The 25,578-nt window shown below is 35.6% G+C and overlaps 1 protein-coding gene across 2 annotated transcripts in view; it reads left to right on the forward strand.

The window, feature by feature from the left end:
• RASAL2 (RAS protein activator like 2) overlaps positions 1 to 25,578 on the forward strand; it is a gene marked incomplete at its 5' end in the record, with an annotated part of 265,930 nt that overhangs the window by 81,081 nt on the left and 159,271 nt on the right. For both annotated transcript variants that reach the window (XM_080920457.1, XM_080920458.1), the window contains one exon: positions 24,851 to 24,978. In XM_080920457.1, coding sequence (XP_080776583.1) covers positions 24,851 to 24,978 — 128 coding nt within the window. The remainder of the gene's footprint in view (positions 1 to 24,850; positions 24,979 to 25,578) is intronic.

The following is a 25,578-nucleotide window of genomic DNA, read 5'->3' on the forward strand; positions in this document are numbered from 1 at the left end:
GAATATTAATATAAAATGTAAACTTGAATAAAATTATTACTATTTTATAGAATATGAAATTTATAATTTATTAGTAAAATAATTTTTTGTCATTATCATCATCATCATCATCATCATCATCATCATCATCATCATCATCATCATCATCATCATCTATAGGGTCTCACTATGTAGACCAATCTGGCTGTTAACTCACAGAGATACACCTGCCTTTGCTCTTGAGTGCTGGGATGAAAGGGCATGCATCATCACAACCAGCCTTTGGTTGTTTTTTTTTTAATGCAAATAAGTACTCTATCTGCATTTGCACTGCATGCCAGAGGAAGGCATCAGGTCCCAGGACAGGTGGTTGTGAGCCACCATGTGGTTGCTGGGAATTGAATTCAAGACCCCTGGAAGAACAGACAGTGCTCTTAACAGTTGAGCCATATCTCTAGCCCCTTTACACTATTTTTAAAGCAGAATCCTTAAAAATATTCTCATATAAATTTTGAGTACATTTAGAAATATTTATTTTTATTTGATATTAGATGATTGTTTAAATCATTTATATTTGTCTCAGATATCTGTTTTAATTGAAGTTTGAGTGGGTGACCATTTCTTTGATTTTTTTAAAGGTGGTTAAAAACTTGACCTATTATTATTTATCTCTTTTCTGCTTATTTCATTTTGATGAAGTATTTTTTAAAGATTTATTCATTATGTATACAGCATCCTGCCTGCATGTATGTCTGCAGGCCAGATTTCATTACTAAATGGTCATGAGCCACCATGTGGTTGCTGGGAATTAAACTCTGGATCTCTGGAAGAGCAGCCAGTGCTCTTAACTTCTGAGCCATCTCTCCAGCCCCCTTGATGAAGTATTATTTTTATTTGTTTCTAAGTTTTTAATCTGGATTTTCATTCTTAATATATGATTATTAGAAAATAACCTGGTTCTTAAAAATTTCTTCAGACTGAAGAACAAAGTAGATAACAGTTTCTAACAAATTATTGGATATAAATAATGTAATATTACTTAAATATTTTTGTTTACTTTCCTCCATTGAATTTGTATCAAATGTTATAAAGAAAAATTTAAAAACATACATTTATTTTTATTTTACATTTTAATTAAAGTATATTTATATTACTTCTTTCCTGTCTTCCCTTCAGCCCTTTCCATGTCCCATCTCTTGTCCCACTCTCTAATTAGCAGCCTCTTTTTCTTTGATCATTATTATTGCATTTATATCTTTTTATATGGACAAATACGCAAATATAACCAGTGGAGTCGTTTTTGTTGCTTGTTGGTTTATGATTTCAACCGACAGGTTTGTGTTGGATATGCAGTCATGGAGCTCATTCCTGCGGAGGCTCCCTCTCCCTCTCCCAGAGGCTATTAGTGTGTAGTTCTTTGTCCTGGGCAGGACCCTATGCAGTTTTGTCCTTCCTTGTTGGCATGTCTACTGATAGTGATAAATGATGGTCTTCTTTGTATTGTTCTTCCCAAGAGAGGCAGTTACACCACAGACTTCCTGCTATTTTGACTCTTAAAATCTTCCTGCTCGTTCTTCCAAAATATTCTTTAAGCTATACATGCCAGTGCTATGCTACAGAGGTATCCACTGGGGTTAGGTACCCCACAACCCATTGATCTTTTTTTTTTCTCAAAAGCATGCAACATTTTATTTTATTTTTTTAAACTTTATTTTAAAAAACAAAGATAAAAGAAAAAATTTTAAACATTTTTGCATAAATGTATACAAATGCAATTGTGTCAGTGCTTGGCTTTTTTTTCTTTTTTCTTTTTTTTTAAGGTTTGATACTCTGCATTAAGGTCTTACTAGTTACAATGAGCAACAAGTACGTGTAAAACAGGAAGTAACCTGGAATTAGTCAACATTTTCTTGGTGTGGAAGGATTGAGCATGACTTTTTTTTGTTTTTTGGGTTTTTTTTGTTTTGTTTTGTTTTGTTTTTTTGTTTTGTTTTGTTTTTTTTTGTTTGTTTTTGTTTTCTTTTTTCCTTGAGCTTCACACAGTCTGTGAGTTGTTTCTGGGGCAGTCCGAGCCTCTGGGGTTAGCATCCCACTATCAGTGACTGCATATTATGTCTGTTCTTTTGTGACTGGGTTATCTCACTCAGGATGATATTCTCTAGATGCAACCATTTTCTTGATCTTTTATCTCCAGTTGCAGTTATCTGTAATGATCTCTATTTGCTATAATGAGAAACTTCTTTGATGAGGGGTACCTACACTTATCTGTGGGCATAAGGATAAAAGTTAGAATATGGTTAATGAGTTCTGCTGATATAGGAAACTGAAAGTAGTAGATTTCCTTCTAAGATACATGACCTTAGTAGCCTTAGGTACTTGGGTAGGTTTCTAGTACCAGGCATGATTTCTTCCATATTGAGTGGTTATCACCAACATGTGAGTGCCACTATCACACCTTTACGGATTTATCTTGCTGTGGTGGTCATTGTGCTAGTTCATAGGTCTCATATACAGCTAGTTAGGGCTAGTACTTGCTTCCTCCCTTGGCAGCTCACATAGTCCTTTCCGTTACTATGTACCACAGGAAAGAGGCTTTCAGCTTAGATCTAGCTTGAATAATCTGTGTCTAAGTAAGTGCAGTGTTTGGGATTTACATTCAGTTGCTGAGAGGCAACCAAGGACAACAGCAGTAGCCTATATGGTTTGGGGAGTCATTTGGACCGCTTTGAACAAATTCTTGAATGGTTTCTCATGACTTTTTTTTTTTTTTTTGGCTAGTCTGTGGTTCTTGTGGGGAACAGTGACATCCATCCCAAGTGCCATAAGTGTTTTGAGAACCACACACCACACACATCCACATACCGTACACCCCCCCACATGCACCCCCATGGGCATAAATACCATGTCATACCAAAGTGCTTTTACTTAAAATATCTAGTCCATACCTGTAAGAATTATTTGGTGTTTACCCTTCTAAGCAAGCAATTATTCTCTCTTGTTCATTTTCTGGAAATTTGAGTTGGAGTTTGATTGACAAAGCCTCAGGTAAGTGTAAGTTATTCTACCAGGTACGTTCAACCTTTGACATTGTGTCACATCATCCTAGACTCACTCAGTCCAGTAAAAAAAACAAAAAAAAAAAAACAAAAAAAAAAAACAGTAGAAAATCTGATATAAATAAACTTAAGTCTTTTGCCTTAGGCTACATAGTTGTCCTTAATTACTCAAAGACCGCTGATTGGACACCATATAGCTTTTCTATGCTGTGTAATAATATTGCCTATTAGTCCTACCCTCTAGCTTTGAGTAGAAATCATTTTCTCTTAGAAGTTGTTCATTGTGCTAGATCATTGGTCTCATATACAGGGTATGATAACACAAAATATACCTGCCTCTCAGCTTTAGAATTTTCTTGTACTCAGTTGACAAAATAAGAGCTTCTATTTTCTTTTAGTTCCAGGATATTTACTGGAAACCTGTGGGATTTCCAGCAACTTTCCTAAATTACTCATCAACCAAATTCTAGTCAGCCCCTCCAAATTATTTTTTATAGTATATTAGATATCATATTCTATTTTCACACATGTTTGGCAGGCAGCATACCACCGATCTGTACTCCAGCTATGAAATGGTTTGTTCAGTGGAAGTTGGAACCTAAATCATTCCTTTGCTTCTCAGCCCTATAAAGATGAGTAAATAGAATTTCTTGGTTTTCACAGTTTATGGCTTTTCAGTGATTTTACAAAAATTAAAACAATACTAGAGAATATTTTCTTTTGAATGCTATGGTTGGTAGTATGATTTTACTGGTTAAAATTTGAGGTGTGTCTTGTGTGGAACATTGGACCTTGACTACTAGAATTTTGGGTTAGCCACGAATTTCAATGTAGCTGGTCTCCTTCTTTCTTATTCGAGCCCTCCTTTTTTCCTTTCTCATTAAAAAAATGAGGATGACACAAATTAATATAACCCATCAGATTCATCCTAGGACTGTGGTTGTGCATCAGATGTATTCTAAGACGGTGGATCGCAACCCCCTTGGGGGTCAGATGACCCTTACACAGGTCACCTAAGGCCATTAGAAAACATATTTATGTAGCAGAATTACAGTTACAAAGTAGCAATAAATATAATTTTATGTTTGGGGGTCCCCACAACATGAGGACCCTTTGAAGGGTAGCAGTGTAGAAAGATTGAGAACCTTTACTCGGTCTCACAGCCACACACTTTCCTGTGCTGTAAGCTCACTGTTTTTATCCTGCTCCTTAAATTCTGTCAGCCTACATCACAGAGACTTTCCACTCCCACCTATTACCTCATTTGTCACAGGCATTGTTTTGTATCTAGGCTTTTATCGTGTCTAAATTAAAAAAAAAAAAAAAAAAAAAAAACAACCTCAGTACAACATAATCTTTACCATTAGCTCACCATTTACACTATCATAAAAAATTATGTCCTCAAAAAACTAACAAAACTAGGATACATCTTATCTTTTAAATCCTTGTTAACATTGAATCCCAAAACCTTTGGCTTGTTATTATCACAGGATCATTTAAACACCAACTCTCCGTGTCCTTTCCCGCTACATCTAACTGTACCTCACCTTAATATCAGGATAAAGCGGAAGTTCATTGCACAAGGGTTCGAGCATGAGTTTAGAAGTGAGGCTGGAAAGATGGCTCAGCGGTTAAGAGCACTGACTGCTCTTCCAGAGGTCCTGAGTTCAAATCCCAGCAACCACATGGTGACTTACAAGCATCTGTAATGAGATCTGATGCCTTCTTCTGGTATGTTTGAAGATAGCTACAGTGTACTTATATAATAAATAAACAAATCTTAAAAAAATTAGTGTAGAAGTGTTTGTATGGATACTCTATAGGCACTTACCTGGTTTAATTCTGTGAGTACTTCACTGTTTTTCATTTTCAAATCAAGGAAGTAAAACTTCAAAGCTTCATTCATGCTTTGATACTAGATGATTAGCAAGTACTGTCTCCCAGGCTACACTGCCTCTTGTTTGTGCACATGTGTGAGTGCCTTTATCTTGGAGCATATCTAATGGGTATTCATAATTAAAGGGACAGGAACAGAGCTCAGGAACAAGTGTTGCTTTCTGTGTGAGGATACCCATTTGGAGTTATCAGCTTGTCGACATGGAAGTCACAGGAAGAGGTGACATTTCTCAGGCTGGGAATGTACTGTATGGTTAGTGACCATGTCAAGACCAATGTTCTGGCCTGGCACATCTGTTGACTCATTTTATGCTAACAAGAGTCTAGAGAAGAGCCACATAGCCTTTATGATTACAGACTTGCAATATACCCATTGAGGTGACATCTTCACTACTCTTTTATAAAGATTCTACTCATAAGTTATACATTATTTTTTATTAAATAGCCTTATTCATGGAAAGGTGAATGGGAAGTCTCTGTGCCTTCCCCTCAGTTTTGCTGTGAGTCTAAAACTGTCCTATAAACCCACTCTCAGCTTAGGTGGGGAAAGTGGCACAATTGGAAAAGTGCAGAAACCCTTTTTTTGCCCTTCTGGTTTTAGGCCTGAGACAGCCACTCACCTTCCCTGCTCCTCCATGTTGTCTGCAGTGCTTAGAATGGGGTTAGTAGTGTGTAGGTCAGTGTTGCTGTGAGGCAGACCAAGCTAATAGGTAGTTGTTAACAGGCGGTAAAAGGTGGGACCCAGACCTTAGGCAGCAGCAGTGAAAGTACTCAATTTTATTAGTATTGACCACTCCTTAGCAGAGATGAAGAGAGAGCAGCTAAAAGTATGTTTGTGAGTGTGTGAGTGTGCACTTGCATGTGCATGCGCACACACATCTAATTCACATTCTTAAAGAATACTTTTAAAAAATTGTGACAATATATACATCCAAAAGTGGGGCTACATTAAGCCTATGGTTCAATGGCATTTACTTTGAGCAACCATCACCATTGTCTGCCCTAAACCAAAACTGTTTAAGCACTGTTTATTTCCCTGTCCTCCTCTCTCCTAGCCCTAGCAATCATTGTCCTACTTTCTGTATCCATGAATACCATGTAGCATGACACTTTCATGTAGAATCTGCCGAGTATTTCATTTCTTTTTATCTATAGATTTATAAAGGCATTTTATGTTAAAGTTCAGCATTTGATAGATGTTTGGTTTGTTTCTACTTTGTTACTGTTAGGAGGTAAGCTGTTACAGATTGACAATCTAAATTTTATCTGTATATAAATTTAGTATCACTTTAGGATTTATCCTCATATTTTACACACAGTATGTTTGTCTCATAAATAATGATTTGCTGCTTTGAGATTTTAAATCAGTTTGGTTTTCTAGTTATCATCTAAGACTCTGATAGTTACTTTTTAATTTCTGTTTTATGTCAACATATACCATTTGTATTTGTGCATGTATGTTTCTTATTTAATAGTCTTATAGAGATACAATTCGCATATTACACAATTCATTTTTTTAAAAAAGTTTTTAAGATTTTGAAATTTATGTGCCTAATGAATGTTTTGCCTACATATATGTATGTGCATCACATAAATACCAAGACCAGTGGAGGCCAGAAAATGGTGTTGGATCCCTGGACCTGGAGTTATGAATAGTTACGGGCCACCATGTGGGTGTTGGGAATTGAAGCCCTGTCCTGGGAAGACGAACAAGTTCATTTAACCATCTCTCTAGCCCCACAGTTTGACTTCTTATAGAATATGTTTAGGCTCAATCAAGTTCTTTTAGTAATTAGCACTTTTCTACACCTGTCCAGAAAATATAAATATAGATACTTCTTTATTCAGTATTCTGTAGTTTGATGACAAAGAATAAGGAGATTTGTCTACATTTCTAAGATGATAGTCATATTTTTATTTTTCTGAGGCAATTTTTAATTGGTTTCTCATGCTCATACCAGTGTGTGAGTGTGTGTGTGTGTGTGTGTGTGTGTGTGTGTGTGTGCGCGCGCGCGCGCGTGAGTGTGTATGAAGAAGCAAAGAGAAAATTTGAGTAATGGCTCAGGATATATTATTATGAAACCATATCCATATCCATACACAGGTTCTTAGTGGCTGAGCTTTAGTCAGAAACCACAAGCATTTTCCTGTCATTCTCGTGTGAAACTCACATTACAGTATCCTAAAAAGCTGGTTTACAAAGTAGAAATCCTATGTTCTATTTGTGTTTTTAGATGTTGCTACCAGAGTATCAAAAGAATTTAAAACTTAGAGGACACCAATTCAATTATAACTTAGTATGAAATATAATCATAATGGTGGTTTTAAAAAAAAGGGTGTTTTGAATGCCATGTATGTGGTTTGTTGTTTTGGAGAAAAATGGTATTTGGTGGTTAGAACATAGGAGTTGCTGTCAGCATTTGTGGGTTTTATTCCCAGACCCAGGCTTTTTAAAGATGAAAGACATGGTCTCTGCCTAGTCCACTGTAGTGCAGTGCTTCAAGTGCAGCAGATATGCTAGATGTTAGTGAAGACTTTGTACTACTGTCAGAGTAATGTGTAACCAATCACTCAAAGTACATAAAATTACGTCAGTGGTCAGTGGTAGTGATTCTAAAGTTGTCGTTTGAAAAGGTGTTATTAATAAACTAGGAAAGATGTTTTTCTAGCTGATTAAAAATGAAACAGTAACTTGCTGGGGTGTGATAGAGTGTAGGGGCAGTAGGAGAGAAATGAGGCAGCCTTAAATGGCACCCAAGAAGAAGTAGTATTTCATTTCTGCTATGTGAAGCCAAGTGTAGAGATTGCCATAAAGGACAAAAGCAATACTTCATCTATTACAGTGGTTGAAATAAAAATGCAGGGATCCAGAAAGCAAAGTACAGAAATACATGGACACTAATTTGTAGAAACAGTTCTAGGTAAGAAAAGTCTTGTTTTATTACTGAACTATTCTCATGATTTCATTTCAAGTACCTGGTGCAGAATTCTGTAACTTTAAGTGCCTGTGGTTAGGAGGTGGCTCATACTGAGTACCATCTGAAAGCCATGAGAGAGGCATGCTTTCTCTCATTCATGCTTGGATCTCTCGTACAAATGATGTGCTTTGAAGACTATTAGTGTGTAGCAGACTTTATATTTGTTTTCTGTTTGACTTAAACAGAAAATCAAAGGAAGTGCTGCTTCTTTTTTATTTCAGAGTTTCTATCAGTATATTCAGTGATGGACATTAGAGAGACATTCTGTAAAGTTATTATCTGCTTGACAAAGCTGCTTTTGACTGTTCCTTTGACACTGCACACTTTTATAATATGTCAATGTTCTGATTCATAATGCCAAAGATTCACTTCACTGTTTATAGCCAAGCACTCATCCATCTGGGTGTTCTTGCTTGTTTTGTTTGTTTGTTTGTTTGTTTGGGGGGGCATTGTCTCTTCTTTAATGATACCTAAGGTGTTCATCCTTTGCAAGTCATTTATGTTGTTTTTTAGGCATTTTATTTTTGCTCAGTTATTGATGAATAGTGGCTTTTTCCATGGCTTTTGTATCTGTGTCTATTTACTGCTTTAACATGGTAGACACAGTGTATCATGTAGCTACAGTTTCATGGAAAAGTCTTGTAGGAGTTGTCTTTCTGTCTTCAGTAAATGTTTTTCTATAAAAAAGAATGACATGCTTTTGAATTTAACATTTTCAATAAATATTTTACAATATTTGGTACCTTGCTATTTCTTAGTCTAAAACTTTTTTTTTTAATCCAGCTATTTGTGTGTGGGGGATGGGGTAGACGTAGGGTAGGGGTGGGGATAGATTTCAGGTAGCTCAGATTGGCCCTAAACTAATCCCTAGTCATAGATGATGTTGAGCTCTTGTCTCCCTCTTTTTTCCCACTGCTGAGATTACAAGAGTGTGTTACCATGGCTGACTTTGATACAGTTCCTATATAATACCAGTATTTTGTAGTTGCTTTTTGTCCTGAATTTTCGTTAGGATATTTCTTTCTGAGTAAACTATTTTGTGAATACTTGTTGTACACTGAGAATAGAATTCACTTGATAGTAAAAATTATGGTACAGCTGGTTTGTTAGTCTCCTTTTAGCCTGTTGCAATTTATCTGCCTAATAAAAATGCCTTGGGTGTTACTGTTCATCCATTTACTTAAATTAGACTGTATCCTTTAAAATTGGGTTTTTGTTTTCTTTATAAAATTTTAGATGCATTTTGTGTAAAGAAACTTAGTATTTCATGTAAATCTCATTTCTGTAGTTAGTATCTATTGTATTAGTCAAGACTTTATTTAAGCATATTAATAGGTTGATTTTTGCTCAGTTTTAACCTTGTTTCAGCATTAGGTTTCATTTCAAATGTTAGGTTTTTAAGAGAACTTTTATTCATCAGCAAATGGTATTAGAAAAAGATTATATATAAAAATCATTCAAAACAGTATCAAAATTTCAGAGTAATACATATTTATGTATGTTGCTTGAGATGATAATATGAAAATAAAACACTTATGAAAATAAATCTTGTAGTTTTTTAAACAAAACATAGATATCATTTAATAATAGTAATTATTAAACAGAAATAAAAGCCAAGTTTTGCACGGAGTATTTTTCAGACCAAAATTTCGTTATTATAAATCTGTGTTCTTTCTTTGAAGAATTATTTTATTGCAGGATTTTTTGGCAACTAAGACTTTGTTCATTTCTAATGGTTTTTTGAAATCTTTTGCCCATATTTCTGTCTGTCTGTCTGTCTGTCTATCTATCTGTCTATCTATCTATCTATCTATCTATCTACCTATCTATCTACCTATCTATCAGTCATTTTCTAGGGAACTTTTTATTCATGAAAAAAACAAAAAACAAAAAACCAAGGTCTCCTTAGGTAGGTTCTTTTGCCATATGTCCCAAAATTAAATCAGTTTAGTGGACACTAAAACATAAAGTAGAAATTTAGGGAAATTAGTTTATAAATAAAATGGATTTTTAAAATACCTGACTATTCAGATTATGCTAATCATTCTTCTGGAGGCTATATAATTAGAAGAATTTGAATATTACTGATTTAGTTTTTATTGTATTTGGGATAAAATTATAGCAAGTACTAACTAACTATTAAAGAATAAAGTATTTTTTATGTGTACAGAAAAATCTCTCAGCTGTGTTGTAAAATAAGGATTACAAAAATTTTGTAATTTTGTTCTGTTTTGAAACCCATTTGCTCTAAGTTTATAATACATTTCCTAATACATGTATTATAGTTGCATATGTAGCAAAGGATGGCATTGTCTGGCATCAATGGAAGGAGAGGCCTTTGGTTCAGTGAAAGCTCAAGACTCGTTTTCCCTATGTAGGGGAATGTCAAGGGGCTGAGATGGGAGAGGGTGGCTGGGAGCACCTTCATGGAAGCAAGGAGGGGGGATCGGAGAGGGGGTAAAGGGGATAATATTTGAAAAGTAAATACAGAGAATATCCAATAAAAATGAAAAAAAGAAAGTAGTAAGTCATATTATGTGTGAGGTGATGCTTTCCACTTTGACGTGAGCAGAGGTTTTGGTATAGAGTCAAACTTCAATCTTTAAGGATCTGTTAATTCTATTCTTCTTTCTTTACCTTAACACTAAGGAACACTGGTCACATGTTTCTGTCTTCCCAGATGGGAAGTTGTCTCCATTCTTTGACTGCTTTCCTTTCTAGCCTCACTTTCTTTCTGGAGTTCTGATGAGATGACTTTTGACTCTTGTCATTCCAACATGTTGTGCATCTTTATTCTCTTCACTATTTTTTTCCAGTTTGTCTCTCTCATATTTATTACATAAGCGCTATTGATTTGAATTTAAGTTTACTCATACTGTCTTCTGTTATTTTTATTCTCACAATTTCAGTGAGTAATACATTATTCTTAATGTGTACCATAGTTTTATATCCCCAAAGTTTTTTTTTTCTCTTTTCCTTTTTTTATTGGATAGTTTATGTATAAATGTTATCCCTTTCCTGGTTCTCCCTTCTCCCCATGCTTCAATGAAGATGCTCCCCCTCCCACCCACCCACTCCTCCCTCAACACCCTGGCATTCCCTTACACTGAGGAACTGAGCCTTCACAGGACCAAGGGCTTATCCCCCTATTGATGGCAGACAATGCCATCCTCTACTGCATATGAGCCTGGAGCCAAGTTTACTCTGGTTGGTGGTTTAATTCCTGGGAGTTCTGGGGTTCTAGTTGGTTGATATTGTTGTTCTTGAGGTTGCAAACCCCTTCAACTCTTTCAGTCCTTTCTCTAACTCCTCCATTGGGATCCCATGCTCAGTCTGATGGTTAGCTGTAAATGTCTTAATCACAGACTTCTTTTTTAATAGTCTGTTTCTTAACCAAAGCCCCAAACCCTTTCTTTTCTTGGTCTCCAAGAGTCCAGTTGGACCTAAATTTTGTTGTATAGCCAAAATGATCTTGAACTTTTTATCCTCCTCTTAAATCTGAGTGACTGGGATTATGGATGTGTGTACTGCTACCCCTAGTTTTATTAGGTGTTGTGAATCAAACCCAGGAATTTGTACATCCTAAACAAAAACTCCCAAGTGAGCTATATCCTTAGCTCTTTATTTTCTTATTTTAAGAGAATTTCTAATTGACACAAAGCATTTATGATGGCTTTGGGTGGTAGGGATCTGTTTAGGCTTGAGTTCTGTCTTGAGATAACATTAAATATTAAAGATAAACAGCCATAAAATTTTTTGAAATACATATGTTGATTTTAAAAAATGTCATCTTAGATAATTAACCGAAAAGAATCATATGTTGAAATTTTCTTTTCTTGTTTGAATAGTGATTGTTTTCTTGTTCTTGTAAAGCTCCTGGATCTTAGATGTTTTGACAATTAGGAAATGATGGCTCTTATTTATCTTTTATGTTTACATATAGTCACTGTATTTCAGTTTCATATACAAGTAGCTCCAAATCTTTTGACCAGCGCTATTGTTTTAATTACAATTCTGTTGTTTTTTGTTTGTTCGTTTGTTTTTTAGCTTTAACAGAATTACTGTGCTCATAAAAAAACTTCCTAGCCCGGTGTGGTAGTACATCCCTTTAATCCACACTTGGGAGGCAGAGGCAGGTAGAGCTCTGTAAGTTTGAGATCCACCTTGTCTACGAAACCAGTTCCAGGACAACTAGGGATGTTACACTGAGAAACCCTGTTAAAAAAGGAAAGAAAGGAGAGAAAAAAGGGAAAGGGGAAGAAAGAAGAAAAAGAGAGAAAAACCAAAACTATTTCCAAATGGAGCCCCTGATTATGTATTGTTTCCTGTTAGGAAGAGGAGATGCTTGGGTGCTGTCTCAGACCTGTTATTTCTCCTAGGCATCTCTACTATCCAGTGAAGGTTCTCAAGTAGGACAGGAATCTGGAAGCAGGAACTGATGCAGAGGCTGTGGAGGAATGGTGCTTATTTACTTGCTTCCTGTTGCTGGCTGGCTCAGACTGCTTTTTTATACCATAGAGGTCCACCAGCCCAGGGGTGGTGCCCTGCCCACCCTCCCCCTCAAAAAATTAACAAAATTCTATGGAGGCATTTTTCTCAATTACAATTCTTTCTTTCCAGATGAACTACTGCTAGCCAGAACAGACCTTAAAGTCTCCCCAGTCGAATGTTCTTTATAAATAAGAAAACAGTTTAACAAAATTACAAGAAAATACATATTACTAAGAAAACATGTATTATGAAGGTGACTGAGATTTCTTGAAGATTGAAGGTGGACACCTGGGACTGAGCTGTGGTTCAGTGGTTAAGAGGACTCCCTGCACTCGCAGAGGCTTGGGTTTGATCCCTGGCACCAACCACCTTGAACTGTAATTTAAATGGGATCTGATTGCTTCTTTTGGCCTTTGAGGGTTCCTGAAGCCTGCACAGGCATGTGTGAACATTTGTGCACATTTGTGCACACACATTCATTTAATAAAAATAATTTTAAAATCTCAGAAAAGGAAGGCAGCCACAATTAACAACTTCTTTGGAACAGGGTCCTTACTGCTAGTAAGTACCAAACTAGTACAGGACATCTTAAATCTCCTGCATCCTGTGGCCAGCCAGGATGCAGACAGCATAGTGATTATGATTGTGACTACCTGGATTCCAGTGCCTTTGTTACTTCCACACAGTGTGACTGTGACTAGTTACCCAGATGCCCTCTGCTTCCTTTTCCCTTGTCCATCAGGGGAGTGACAGTGGCACTAACTTCACTGTATGACTTGGGCTAGCACTAATGAGTGATACTTTTACTACTGCTATTGCTTCTATTGCTGTTTCTTTACAAATCCTAGGGCCAGAAAGGCACGGATTAAATGAGATCTGGTAGGTTTCTATAAGACTAAGAATCAGGAGTGGTTTTGGTTCTTCACTTGGGTTATTTGGGAAACAACTTCTTTTTGTTTCTGAATCTTCCCATCTAATACATGGAGAATTTTGCTATCCTGTTACTTCATGAAAGTCAGTAAAGAAGATTTTGGAAGATGCCTGGAGATGTGTTGTAAGTAGAACAACAGTTTATGAATAAGCAAATATCTTTGTAGAAGATTATAGAATTCCTGAGTGGTGTAGTCTGCTCATACTAAAGTTCTATATTTGGCTTTTCAAGAAGGCTGCACACTGACACATACATTTGCGACACCAGTTTATACCTCCATCAAAAGTGACTACATGTTCCTTTTCTCCCACACCCTCTCCAGCAGCTGTCATTTGTTTTCTTAAAGACAGCCATTCTGACAAGGGTAAAATAAAATCTCAGGTGAGGTTAATTTTCCACTTTTAAGACCATTTTTTGGACATTTATTTTTCCTCTTGAGAGTCTATTCAGTTCCTCAGCCCATTTCTTGGTTGGGTTGTTTTATTTTACTTCTTTCTGACGTTATGTGCTCTAGGTATTAATACAACTAACAGATTCATACCTAGCATAGGTTTTTTTTCTGTTCTGAAGGCCGCTTCTTTAATTCAGTTAACTGTTTCCTTATTATACAAAATGAATAAATACATACATTAAAATTATCACCCTTTCTAATGTAACAAGGTGCTTATTGTATATTGTGGCTATAATGTTTTCAGTTTGGGCATAATTTTTTTTTAATCTTATTTACACTGCTTGGATACAAGATTTGTTCTCATCAAAGGGTTTACCAACCTTAGCATATACTTTTTTCTTTTTTCATATTCAAGTCATTTACCTTTTTACGAACTTGTCCTTGGCATGCCTAAACTGCTAGCATCACCACTGTGGCATTTAGAACCATTGTTATGTACGGTAAAGCTGTTTTAACAACCAGCGTTACAGTGTGCCAACCTGACACGGCACTAGATAAAACGCATGGTAGCATATTTCATGGATCCCTTGGTCAGAGGGAGACCCTCACGTCCCTACCAGGACTGAGATACACAAATGCCATTTTCTATCTAATATTTTTGTACTGTGGTTGACTGTAAATAACTGAAAGTGTAGAAAGGAAAAACACAGACAAGGTGAAGATATGGATTCTATTGTTTCTTTTTTAAGAAAAATGGGTTTTATTTAAGATATTTTACAATGAACTTTAAGTGTGAAGTTCATAAAAGAAAGGTTCATGTTTTGATGTGATAGATATGTTCTTGAGTTAGCATTTTGTAAGGCCTTGGAATACAAATACAACCTTAGCAGTTAGAATCGCCGACTTTTATCCTTAAAATTACCTAAAATTTGAATTTTTTGCCTTCATATTAGGTATAAATTTTGCTATCTTGAAAATAGTTTTCTTTGGATCTAGAAAGATGGCTCTGTGGGTAAAAATGTTTGATCTGCAGGCATTAAGATCTACCTAAATTCTAATCCCCAGCACCAACATAAAGGAGCACAGCACTGTGCACCGATCCAGGCTGGGAGGTGAGAGAGACAGGTCTCCTGGGCTCAGTAGCTAGACAGCTACCCAGAATGGCAAGTTCCAGGTTTAGTGAGATCCTCTCTCAGATACTAAGGTGCAGAGCTGTAAACAAAGACATAAGTGAATGCACATATATTCTGGATGCACACAGGCACGCACACATGCACACCTAGTATATTTTCTTAGGCATACATTTAATTTTCTTTTTAATCTTGTGTTGATAGCTAAATTTGATTATGAGTTTTACTCATTGTACATGAAATTATGTCAGACTAACAACAAAAGACTAGTTACTAGTTAGAATTGTAATAATGATAGTGAAAGACCAAATTATAATAGACAAAGACTTGTATCATGCTTTACCAAATGGACTCATCAGGGAAGTTGCTGTTCAGATTTCAGTGAGGAAACAGCATGATGCTCTTACTGTTTTTAGGGCCCTTTCCGTCAACTTTCACTAATTAAGGGATATTGATGTCTAGTTCATGCTAGGCTAAACTATTTTGCTACAGACATTTAAAATCAGATGACAGATTCACATACTTATACATTGTAAAGAAGTATATTTTATTTATTCTTTGGTAGTTTTACCATGTATATGGTATAATCTTGAATACATTCACAGGTATATAGTGTATCTTGAGCATATTCACCCACATTTTCCTCCCACCTGTAAACACCTCCCCCCTTTTGAGTAATCCAAAGGCAAATATTGAAGTTAACTTACGAAGAAAATTATTTTGAATTGTTTTCTTAAGTCATGTTCTGTATATATTCTAAATAAATAATTAACTTTATAAAACATCTGGAATATTTTGTTTAAAAACACTTGCCAGGTTCACAGAAATGATTGACTCCCCAGACTTCTCCAGTTCTTTTGTGAGTCCTTTTAATTGATGCTTGTGTGCACTGATTATATATCAGTGTTGAAAACCCAACCAGAATCAGTCATGCTAATTTCCTGACCTGGCAGTCTGTTCTTGTAACTACCAAAATTTGTAATTTTTCAGAAATTGTTGATATTAGAATACAAAAACTTGTTTACATTTAGCTAAATTTTGAAATTGAGGAAAAGGTCAATTATGAGATTGCTTGTAAATAATAGTTTTGATATAGGGAAACTGTCATGTTGGGTGGGACAGACACCTAGAAGGACTTCATCTTCAAATTATTTAATCAGATAAAGTTTTTCCTAGATAAAATTAAGTGGACATGGATTATTAATGGTTTATGCAGTGATCCTGGATAGAATTCTTACTTTGCAGATTCATTTTGCAGACTGCTTTCTATAAAAATATTGACAAATGAGCTTATTGTAATATTAAAATTCAGTTTTTGGTGTGAAATATGAGTATGACTTTTGCAGTCCTCCCACCAACCATTATATAAAAAGGCATCTACTGTAGTCTGTATCTAATTTCCTAATGTGTCACTAGAAACAAGAAGTTTCTAGCCAAGGTTCATTTTTGTCCTTTCTCACCAATAATTCACATTATCTTTTTCTTTTCTCCCAACACCCGTGGTTATTAAGATTATTACCTGTCCTGCTTAATCTTTATGCATATCATACTGAATTGGCACTATTTGTTTACATATCAATTACAGTGGGGTCTGTAATGTCTAGCACAATGACAGTGCAGTAGCAAATGCACTTACAGTGTCTCTCAGCAAATTTTAATGGCACATATGAGGTACTTTTTTATATGTACATAGTTTAACATATCTTACAGTTTGACAACAAGTAGTTTCTTCCTTCGCACCAGGGAATTTGTTTAAATATATACTTTTCTTAAGGAATGTTTGGTCAATATATATGACCTGACTCTAAATATATAAACTTTTGATCAGGCAGTTGCTTATTTTGGAACTTAAATGAGTAGAAATCAAATACTTGTACTTTAATGTCATTTTTAAAGTTACTATTTGTATATATGGGTGTTTTGCCTGAATATGTTTGCATACGATATATAGTGTTTATAGAGACCACACGAGTGTATCTGATCTTCTAAAAGCAGAGTTACAGATGTTTGTAAGCATTTGTGTGTATGTGTGTATATATGTGTGTATAAGCATGTGTGTTGTGAGTGTGAGCATGTGTATCTGTGTTTTTGTGCCTGTGAACATATGCTGTTATTCTGCAGGTGAGGCTAGAGTTTGAACCAAAGGTCGTACACATGGTAGTGGTAGGCAAGATCCTTCCACTGACTGTCCTTCCAGCACTTCCTGTAGATCTAAGGACTAAAGAACACTTTTAGTCTTTAGACACTGTGTCCACTTGTTTCTCTCTGACCTTGTTCCTCATGAGAGACATCTTTTGTCACTTGCCCTCCTACATCAAGCTTATTGATGTTTTTAGGCATCTTCCGTCTGTTCCCACAGGTAGGGTACAAACTGAAATGGAGCTACTGAGGGACTTGTTTGTTGCTTCAGACTTAGCTTTTGAAAGTTAGTAATGAAGCAGAAAACACTTTGAAAATTTATGAAATGATACACTTTTCAAAAAGTTAAGTACTTTCACTTTGAATTTCTTTTACCCAGCGCAGACATTGAGAAAATTAAGTTTGCATTCTCATAAAGTGTTTCTAAGCATTTCTCATGATTGTAGTTTCACAGGTATTCTTAAACTTTTTCACTTACAATGTTTTTTAACTCAAGCCCTGAGTATACAGGCTTATAAGAGTATACAAATAAAACATTTAATAATAAATCATAAATTTATTTTAAAACAATTCATTGGCATATGTATAATTTTACCATTTGTTAAAGCAGATTTGTTTCCAATAACATAAATACATTTTGTTGATGTATGATATGAGTTTTATAGGCAGTATATGGCATGGATTACATGCTCAGTATAAACTGTCATATTGTGTGTTCAGAACACAATGGTGTGGTGAATTCTTTTGGTTGCAACACTTGTGAATGTTGCCAGGATGTGTCGATGACACATTTGATTTTTGAATTAGTTTCAGGCCATCGCACATTCAGAAACCTTTTACTCTTGCCACGTTCTTGTGACCCTATGTGGAGAGCAGCTGACAGTTAACAGGCTGTGTCTGTGGAATGTGGAAATGGATTTGCAAATGACTGTTGGCTTGATGAAGACACATGGCTGGCAGAGCTCAGCTTAGCAGCGAGTTAGACACCACCGAGCCCGTGATCTGGCTCTGATCATGGTGACTGATGCTGAGGATTGTCTTTTAAACTTCTTTGGCTTAAACAATCTATTAAGTATTTCTATCACCAAATGTAATTGGTACATGGGAGTTGGCTCTGAGAGAATATATTTGTTGGTTATGGAAGCTCTAAAGAACTTGGCTCTTTAGAACATGGTTTTCTAAAGTTCAAACTTAAAAGGACAATTTTATCATTTTTCTTACCCTTTCAAGATCCTATAAATAGCCCTTTATATACACAAAGCAGTCCTCCTCTTGCTGTTTATTTAAAAATTTTTTTTTTGTCTAAAACTGCTACTTAGACACCCTCCTTTCATTGTCCTAAAGCTTAACACTGTATGAAACTGAAGCATTATAAGAAAACAAACCAGAAAATTAAGAACGTTAATTCACACAGCTCAGATCTCATGCTTAGTCATTGTCCAACAGCCTTTTGGAAATTATTGCATGGATTCTTTGTATTCAGTATCTGTGGGCTCTGTTTTAAGTTTCCAATTTGCTTTTTTGAGAAATATGCACTTAAAATATTTACTACCTAAAATAGGGGTGTTCAGAATTTCAGTGACATGGAATTAATGAAAAACATACTCCAGAAACAGATTTGATGTGGACATATTTAGTTACAGAAGAGCTTGGCTTATATGGTACATTGTTGTACATAACCATCTTTCCTTCCCTCTTTTCTTTATTTATTTTTTTCTGTTCCTCTTTTCTTCTATTTAGTTTCTTTTAGCTTTTGGAACTGATCTATAGTCTTAGTTGCCTGGGAACTTATAGTCTCCTTTTTTGAGTACTGAAAATACAGGTATGTTCCAGCACCTTTTCATGTGTATGAATGCTTTGCCTGCATGTATATATATGTACCACTTGATACTGTCGAGGTAAGAAGAGGGCATTGAGTCCCCTGGAACTAGAGTTAGCAATGGCCATGAATGGTGCTGAATCCAAATCCTTTGCAAAAACACCACTGAGCCGTCTCTAAGCTCTTCTAGCATACCTCTTAGCAAGAGACTTTAAGAACTCGTAGGCTTTTTAGACTTTTAATCGTTATGTAGTTAATAACCTGATGCTCATCCTGTGCTTCTGTGTCTCAGTGATTACTCTAGCTAGAATAAACATTAAGTTCATACATGAATTCAAGCCTATCAGTAGGCAGTGAAAAATATTTTCAGGAATGACGTACGACCAGGAAATTACTGTCTATGTTTTTGCACAACACAGAGGAGTATAGATGTGAAGATTAATTTGCAGTATTTGTGTGCTTTACATTAAATGTACAATGATGTATCATGCAGTTCTTAATGTTTTTTTCTAGGAATATTGAAAATATAAATGTGAATAATTGAATGCTTGAGGGACATTATTATATTATTTGAATGAATTACTGGTTACAAAATCCTTGTTCTTTCTTTGATAGAAATTGCCTAAGAGAGAGAGTGGACAGACTTCTAGTGTTGGTTATAAGTCTGCTCTTGGGCATTGTTTAACTATAGGGTATTCTATAAAGTTGGTATCCTTGGAAACTGCTTTTTATACCAGTGGTGCTCTGTTTCAGTGCTTTTGTCCAGCTTAGAGATACACACAATCAATATCTTGTATTTAAATATATAGAGCTCAGGTAGTGTGCATGTTTGCCTGCCCCAGCTTTCCCTGCCCCTGTCCCCGTGTATGTGTGTGTGTGTGTGTGTGTGTGTGTGTGTGTGTGTGTGTGTGTGTTTCCCCTCCAAGGTTGTCTTCATTTTTTCTCCCCATCTCCCTCCCTTCCCATCCCCTCCCTCTCTTTCTTTCTTTTGACATTACTACATTATTACTTAGGCTTGTCCTTCTCTCTTTTCACTCCTGTTTTTACTTTCAATTGCATCTCTTTACCAACCCTTCTTCTTGATTTTTTTTTTATACTTCCCTAAGTATGAGGGGAAGTTACATGTTGTTAGGCACTATTTGTGTCTAATGAAGCTTGCAGCTTCATCTTTATCTTGTGAGATGCCATGACCCACTCCTGTTTCATAACAAGGAAGGGCTAACACAAGGTAAGGCTAATTTCTTGTCAGGTAGTTAAGCATTTGCAGGAACCCAGGGTCTGAGGTTTAGATTTACTAGTAGATCAAATGCACAGTATTTTAAATATTATTTTGAAATTACTTGAAAATAATGGATTGCATTGAATCTTTTAAAATGAGCTTCCCCTTTAGGTTCCTTTTTTGAAACCTGTGTTGGACTTCTGCTTCAAAATTAAAACAATCATAGTTACACAATTTACTTTCTGAGTATTTATTCATTGTCTTTGTACTCATTTTCACATCTCTTTTGTGCTGTGCTTCCACCACAGACTGATTCCTGTTTCAAAATCTGGATCATATAAGCTTTATGGTACTGTTTTGACTTTGACCAATCTGGTATGGATTCTTATAATCTAGGGTAGTAGACCAGCGTATTACATTACCCTTCCATTCGTCAAAGCCTCTGTTCCTTTACTCACTCACTTGATTTTTATAACACCTGGCTTGGTTTTCTCAGAACTCTTCATTGGCTTCTTATTGCCATATGGACGGTTGATTCTATTGATCCGTGGAACCCTTTAGTCCCAGGACCCCCTTTCTAAATTAATATTATTTTCAAAAGACTAAAAGATAGTTGGACAAATTCCTTCCCTGGGAAACTGTCAACAACACCTACCACATCTTTATTAAGCCCAAATACCAAATCAAAGTATAGTTCTGGCAGAACTAGGCTTAGGAAACTATTGAGTTTTGGGGGTTACTAATAGAACATGGATAAGTGATTTCTTTCAGGAGCATTAGGACCCTAAAGCATCTGCACTGGGAAATCTTTTAACAAGCATGGATCATGACTTCTCCATAGCTGCATAAGTGGAGTTTCCCCCTCTGTCAACCCTTTATTTTCTTTATACCCTTAACACTATCCAAAACCAGAAGGTTACATGCAGTTAAAACAGAATTGCATTTAGATAGCCAGGAGACATTTGAGAAGTTGCCAGAACCGTAGGTGAGATTTTAGTGACCTTCCTCAGCCTCTCCTTCTATGAGGAGACATCAGTTGTCAAGAAACCCTGTTAGGCAGAGGACTCTTGAAAATGGTCACCATTATTCTGATTTAGAGCAAGACTGTTACACGCAGAAGATAACATTCTACAGCAGATTATGGTCATTCCATATATGCTATATGGCAGACATTTTCTGGAAAACTAAAGACAATCCTGTTATTTCAGGGGAAACAACCAATAGTATTTATTGCTAGAGAAAAATTCATGACTAAAGTGAAAATTAGAGTTATGGAAAATGTCTATCTGCCCACCTTGAGCTTGACAGCTTTTCTGAATTCAAAGACATTTTTGATCACAGCAAGATGATTGTGAAGACTGATGAGTGTATATATTTTTATAGTATACAATTGTCATCATTTGGAAGATTGAAAATCCCAGCTACCCAGTGTTTTCTAAATGATTAACACATGATGTCTGTAAGCTTAAGAATATGGGGTAAAAAGAGGTACTCAAAAATATAACCGTTATTTTAATTTTACATTTTAAAAGATTTTTTTATTATGTATACAGTGTTCTGCCTCCATGGCCAGAAGAGAGCACCAGATTTCATAGTAGTTGATTATGAGCCACCATGTGGTTGCTGGGAATTAAACTCAGGACCTCTGGAAGAGCAGCCAGTGCTCTAACCACTGAGCCATCTCTCCAGCCTGCCTAAAATTATTTTTAAAATACCACTGTTGTTTTAAACCTTCATATTTGTCTTGATTTTTCTCTTATATATCAACCAAAATAACAATTTGGACATAGAAACATAAATGAACTAGTCTGTCTTTTATTCAGCTAGTCCTTGAGACTATTTGAAAAAAAATATAAAAGCAGTGCCATTCTTTTAGATATTTATTAAAAATAGTCATTTCATTAAAATGCATTTTGATATCAGTATGTGGTAAATTTTAATTTCTAATATAATACATGTTGACATAACCTATATAAATATGTTCTCAGTAGCTTATTGGTCTCAAGAGATCTTCATATAAAATTGGTAATTTTAAAGGCTACAGCATAATATCCAATCTTCAAGGGCTTTCCATACAAGTTTACTTTTTATTCTTCTTAATGTTTCTAAAATTATTTCATTTTTGTAATGAGGCCAGCATGTAATGTCCTTAGTATTCTCAAAGGAATGGGACACAGAAAATCTAAAATTGTTTCTAATTTTGCTATTAAGAGTCTTCTTTGTGACTCTGTTATGCTTTTCTCTAGTGAATTTTAGGTACTAAAAATAGTCAAAAGTCAGAATAGAAGTAAGTCACTAGAGTCAAAAATGAAGATTGGTGATGACTGTTAGGGTGAAGTAGGGCAGAGACCTGAGCATGCTCCGTTCATACAGTTCTCTATGCATGACACGGGAGAGTGACTCAGTCAAATCTGTACACACCAAAAAAAAAAAAAAAAAAAAACAAAACAAAAACAAAAACAAAAAAAAAAAACCCAAAAAGTTAGGGATTGTTGTTTGTTAAAGCATTTCTTAAACAGAACAAAAACAATCACTTATTTCTCTGTCTTCTTTCAAATAATTCATGGAACTATAAATAACTACCAGTAATTCACACAACTATCAAAAACTTGTGGAAATAACTATAAAAATGAACAATGCTAGCCTCTAGGATGGCTCATCAATCTCTCATTGTAGACAAATTTTAAAAAATGCTTCCTGCTCATCCTGCAGTTAGCACTGAAACAAAATGTTTCTAGGAATCCATAGGCTTTCATTTTCTAGCAGCATGGAGAGACCAGAAGAAAGTTCAGGGTTCACAGACAAAGAATGTTTGGAGGCTTAAGAAAAGTTCTCAGGATCACACGGATAATTCAAGTTTTCTTAAGTTTAGTACTGATAGAGATTTATCATTTAGCAGGAAACATGAGCTTTGTCATAAATACAGAGTCTCAAATTCTAATTTTTAAAGGGTCTATGAACACCAAAGGGTCATAAATTACAATGGACAGTTTGGGTTGTACATGACTAACTTGTGTAATAAAGTTAGTCACTTGAGTAAAACTTGTGTAGGTTACTGTGTTTCTACATAACACAGACCTATCTTTCTCTAATGAAGTTTTCCTAATATTTCACTGTGGAATTAAGTCTACATTGTAATGAGATATAATTCATTTGTCTAAATCCTATGACTACAGTCAGTTCTTACTGTCGATAAGAATATTATAAACATGTCCACAAGTTAAGAATTTATTAGCCTTGTGGTGGTGGTACTCACCTTTTATCCCAACATTTGGGAGGCAGAGGCAGGTGGATCTCTGAGTTTGAGGACACCCTATTCTATAAAATGATTTTCAAGACAGCCAGGGCTGTGCAGAGAAACTGTCTTGGGGAAAGGAAGAAAAGGAGTAGGGGGGATTTAAAGGCTTTCATAATAACTTTTGAAAAACTTTAGGATAATTTAAGATGCAGTTCTAACATTAAATAAAGATACTTAGACTACAAAGGGAAGGCTATAGGTATGGGGTGAAGATTCTGTAATGCCACATGTAACTGCTATGTAATTTATTGAACAGATAGAAATAGAAAAGGAACAGGAGGCTGAGGCAATAGATTCCTATGAATCAGCACCAAGTCTAGCAAACTCTTAGTATCACTGGTACTTAGACCTTAAATTATTTTTGGAGGGAACTGATGAATTCCCTAAAATAAGACATATTTAAATAGATTCATAGACGCTAAGAATTTAAGACAGGACAAAAACAAAACAAAACAAAACAAAACAAAAACAAACCCTGAAGGTAATATAGGGTTTGAGAGGAGACACGTGAACTTATGTGCTCTGATCACCGAGCTTTGTAGCTTTCTGCATATATCTGCCTGTAATTTTATATATCTGGATAATTATAACCTGAGACAGTTAGAAATTATTTACTTTTATTGAAGTCAAAGCCAGTTATACCTTGTGGGCATTTGTTTTCTACTTTCAGCAGTTTGAATTGTTCTTATAGCACATCTTAATAATAATAAGGTATTTGAAGTAATTGTTTTAGTATTTTTATAAAAGAAGTAGTCCTTTGTGTTTGTGGCTAAATGGCTTTTGATATATTTAAAGAACTAATATAAAAGCAGCATTTAATCATCTAATATGTAGTTATTATTAAGGTATGTTTGTCATTCCACAGTATACATGAGTCAGCAGCTCATAATAGACCATTTTAAAGGAGCAAAGGATGGTAGTATCATTTGGAACCTGGGAATTGTTAACACATTTTACTGTAATGTTAGGCACCCTCTCTTCCAAGAGACAATCTTTAGATTGTCCCTTGAGTATGTTTTAAGGTCTTAGTGACCTCTAGTGGTAATGTGATGCTATAGTTTGAGTCCCAATTCTTAGGACTGTAAATCCATTTTGTAGATGTGTCACTCAGCTCTTTACTTTGCTTATTCAGTTCTTGATTAATTGTATTCTCAACTCTTCTTCATCCCTAGACTAGAAATCTTTGTTCTTTCTTCTTTTCAGTGTTATCGTTGCTGCTACAGTTTTAGAAGTATTGGTTTATTTCTGAAACAGCCTTCCATTGTCTCACTGTAAAATGTGTTGATTTCTATATTATGTTTATGGTAAGTTTTCATCTTAGAAATGTTTGAGCTTTTCTGCAGATTGTAGGACCAAGTCTTCCTTTCCCCATTATAATAGTTTTTAAAAGTAATTTCAGTTCATTGAGATTCATGTTTAGAATCACTTCTATTATTTCACCATATTAGAATCTTGTATTTCAAATAGTGGCGTACTAGGCATGAGGATGGTTCATTAATTGTTTTTTACTTTTTGCTACACAGATGTAAAAGGCCCACCAACCCATCGTCTGTCTTGTGGTCAGTCACCCTACACTGAGACAACATCATGGGAGAGGAAGTACTGCATCCTCACAGACAGCCAGTTGGTGTTGCTCAACAAGGAGAAGGAGGTGAGATACAAAGCTACTACTCATTTCTAAGCACATTTCTGAAATTACATACTTTTAGTTGCATTTTGATAAAGTTGCATTGTAAACTATAGACTCTAGCAACCGTAGACTGTAATGTAAGTGGGTGCTATTGTCATAATGATATGTTGCTGCAATGAAATAGCACGCTCCACAGGCAGGCCTGGATTTTGAACAGGAAAGCAATAAAAATCACACTGAGTTGATAAATTTGGAATGGGAAGGCATTAGGTTGTGGAAATTTTGTCCTGTAAGTAGTCTAGATGGGCTAAATTATCTGGTTATTGTTGTGCTAACTAGTTTTATGTCAGCTTCACACAAGATAGAGTCATCTTGGCAGAAAATGCTCAGTGGAGAAAATGCTCTATGAGATTGATCTGTGAGCAAGCCTATGGTGCATTTTCTTGATTGATGTTGGAAAGGGGTTAGCTCACTCTGGGTAGGTGCCACCCCTGGACTGATGGTCCTAAATACTATAAGAAAGCAGGCTGAAGAAGTCATGAGGAGCAAGACCATAAGCAGCAGTCCTCCCTGGCCTCTGCATCAGCCTCTTACCCGAACTTCTCTCAGGGATAATACTCT

This window comes from Micromys minutus (genome assembly GCF_963924665.1).
Source record: "Micromys minutus genome assembly, chromosome: 1".
NCBI classification, from domain to species: domain Eukaryota; kingdom Metazoa; phylum Chordata; class Mammalia; order Rodentia; family Muridae; genus Micromys; species Micromys minutus.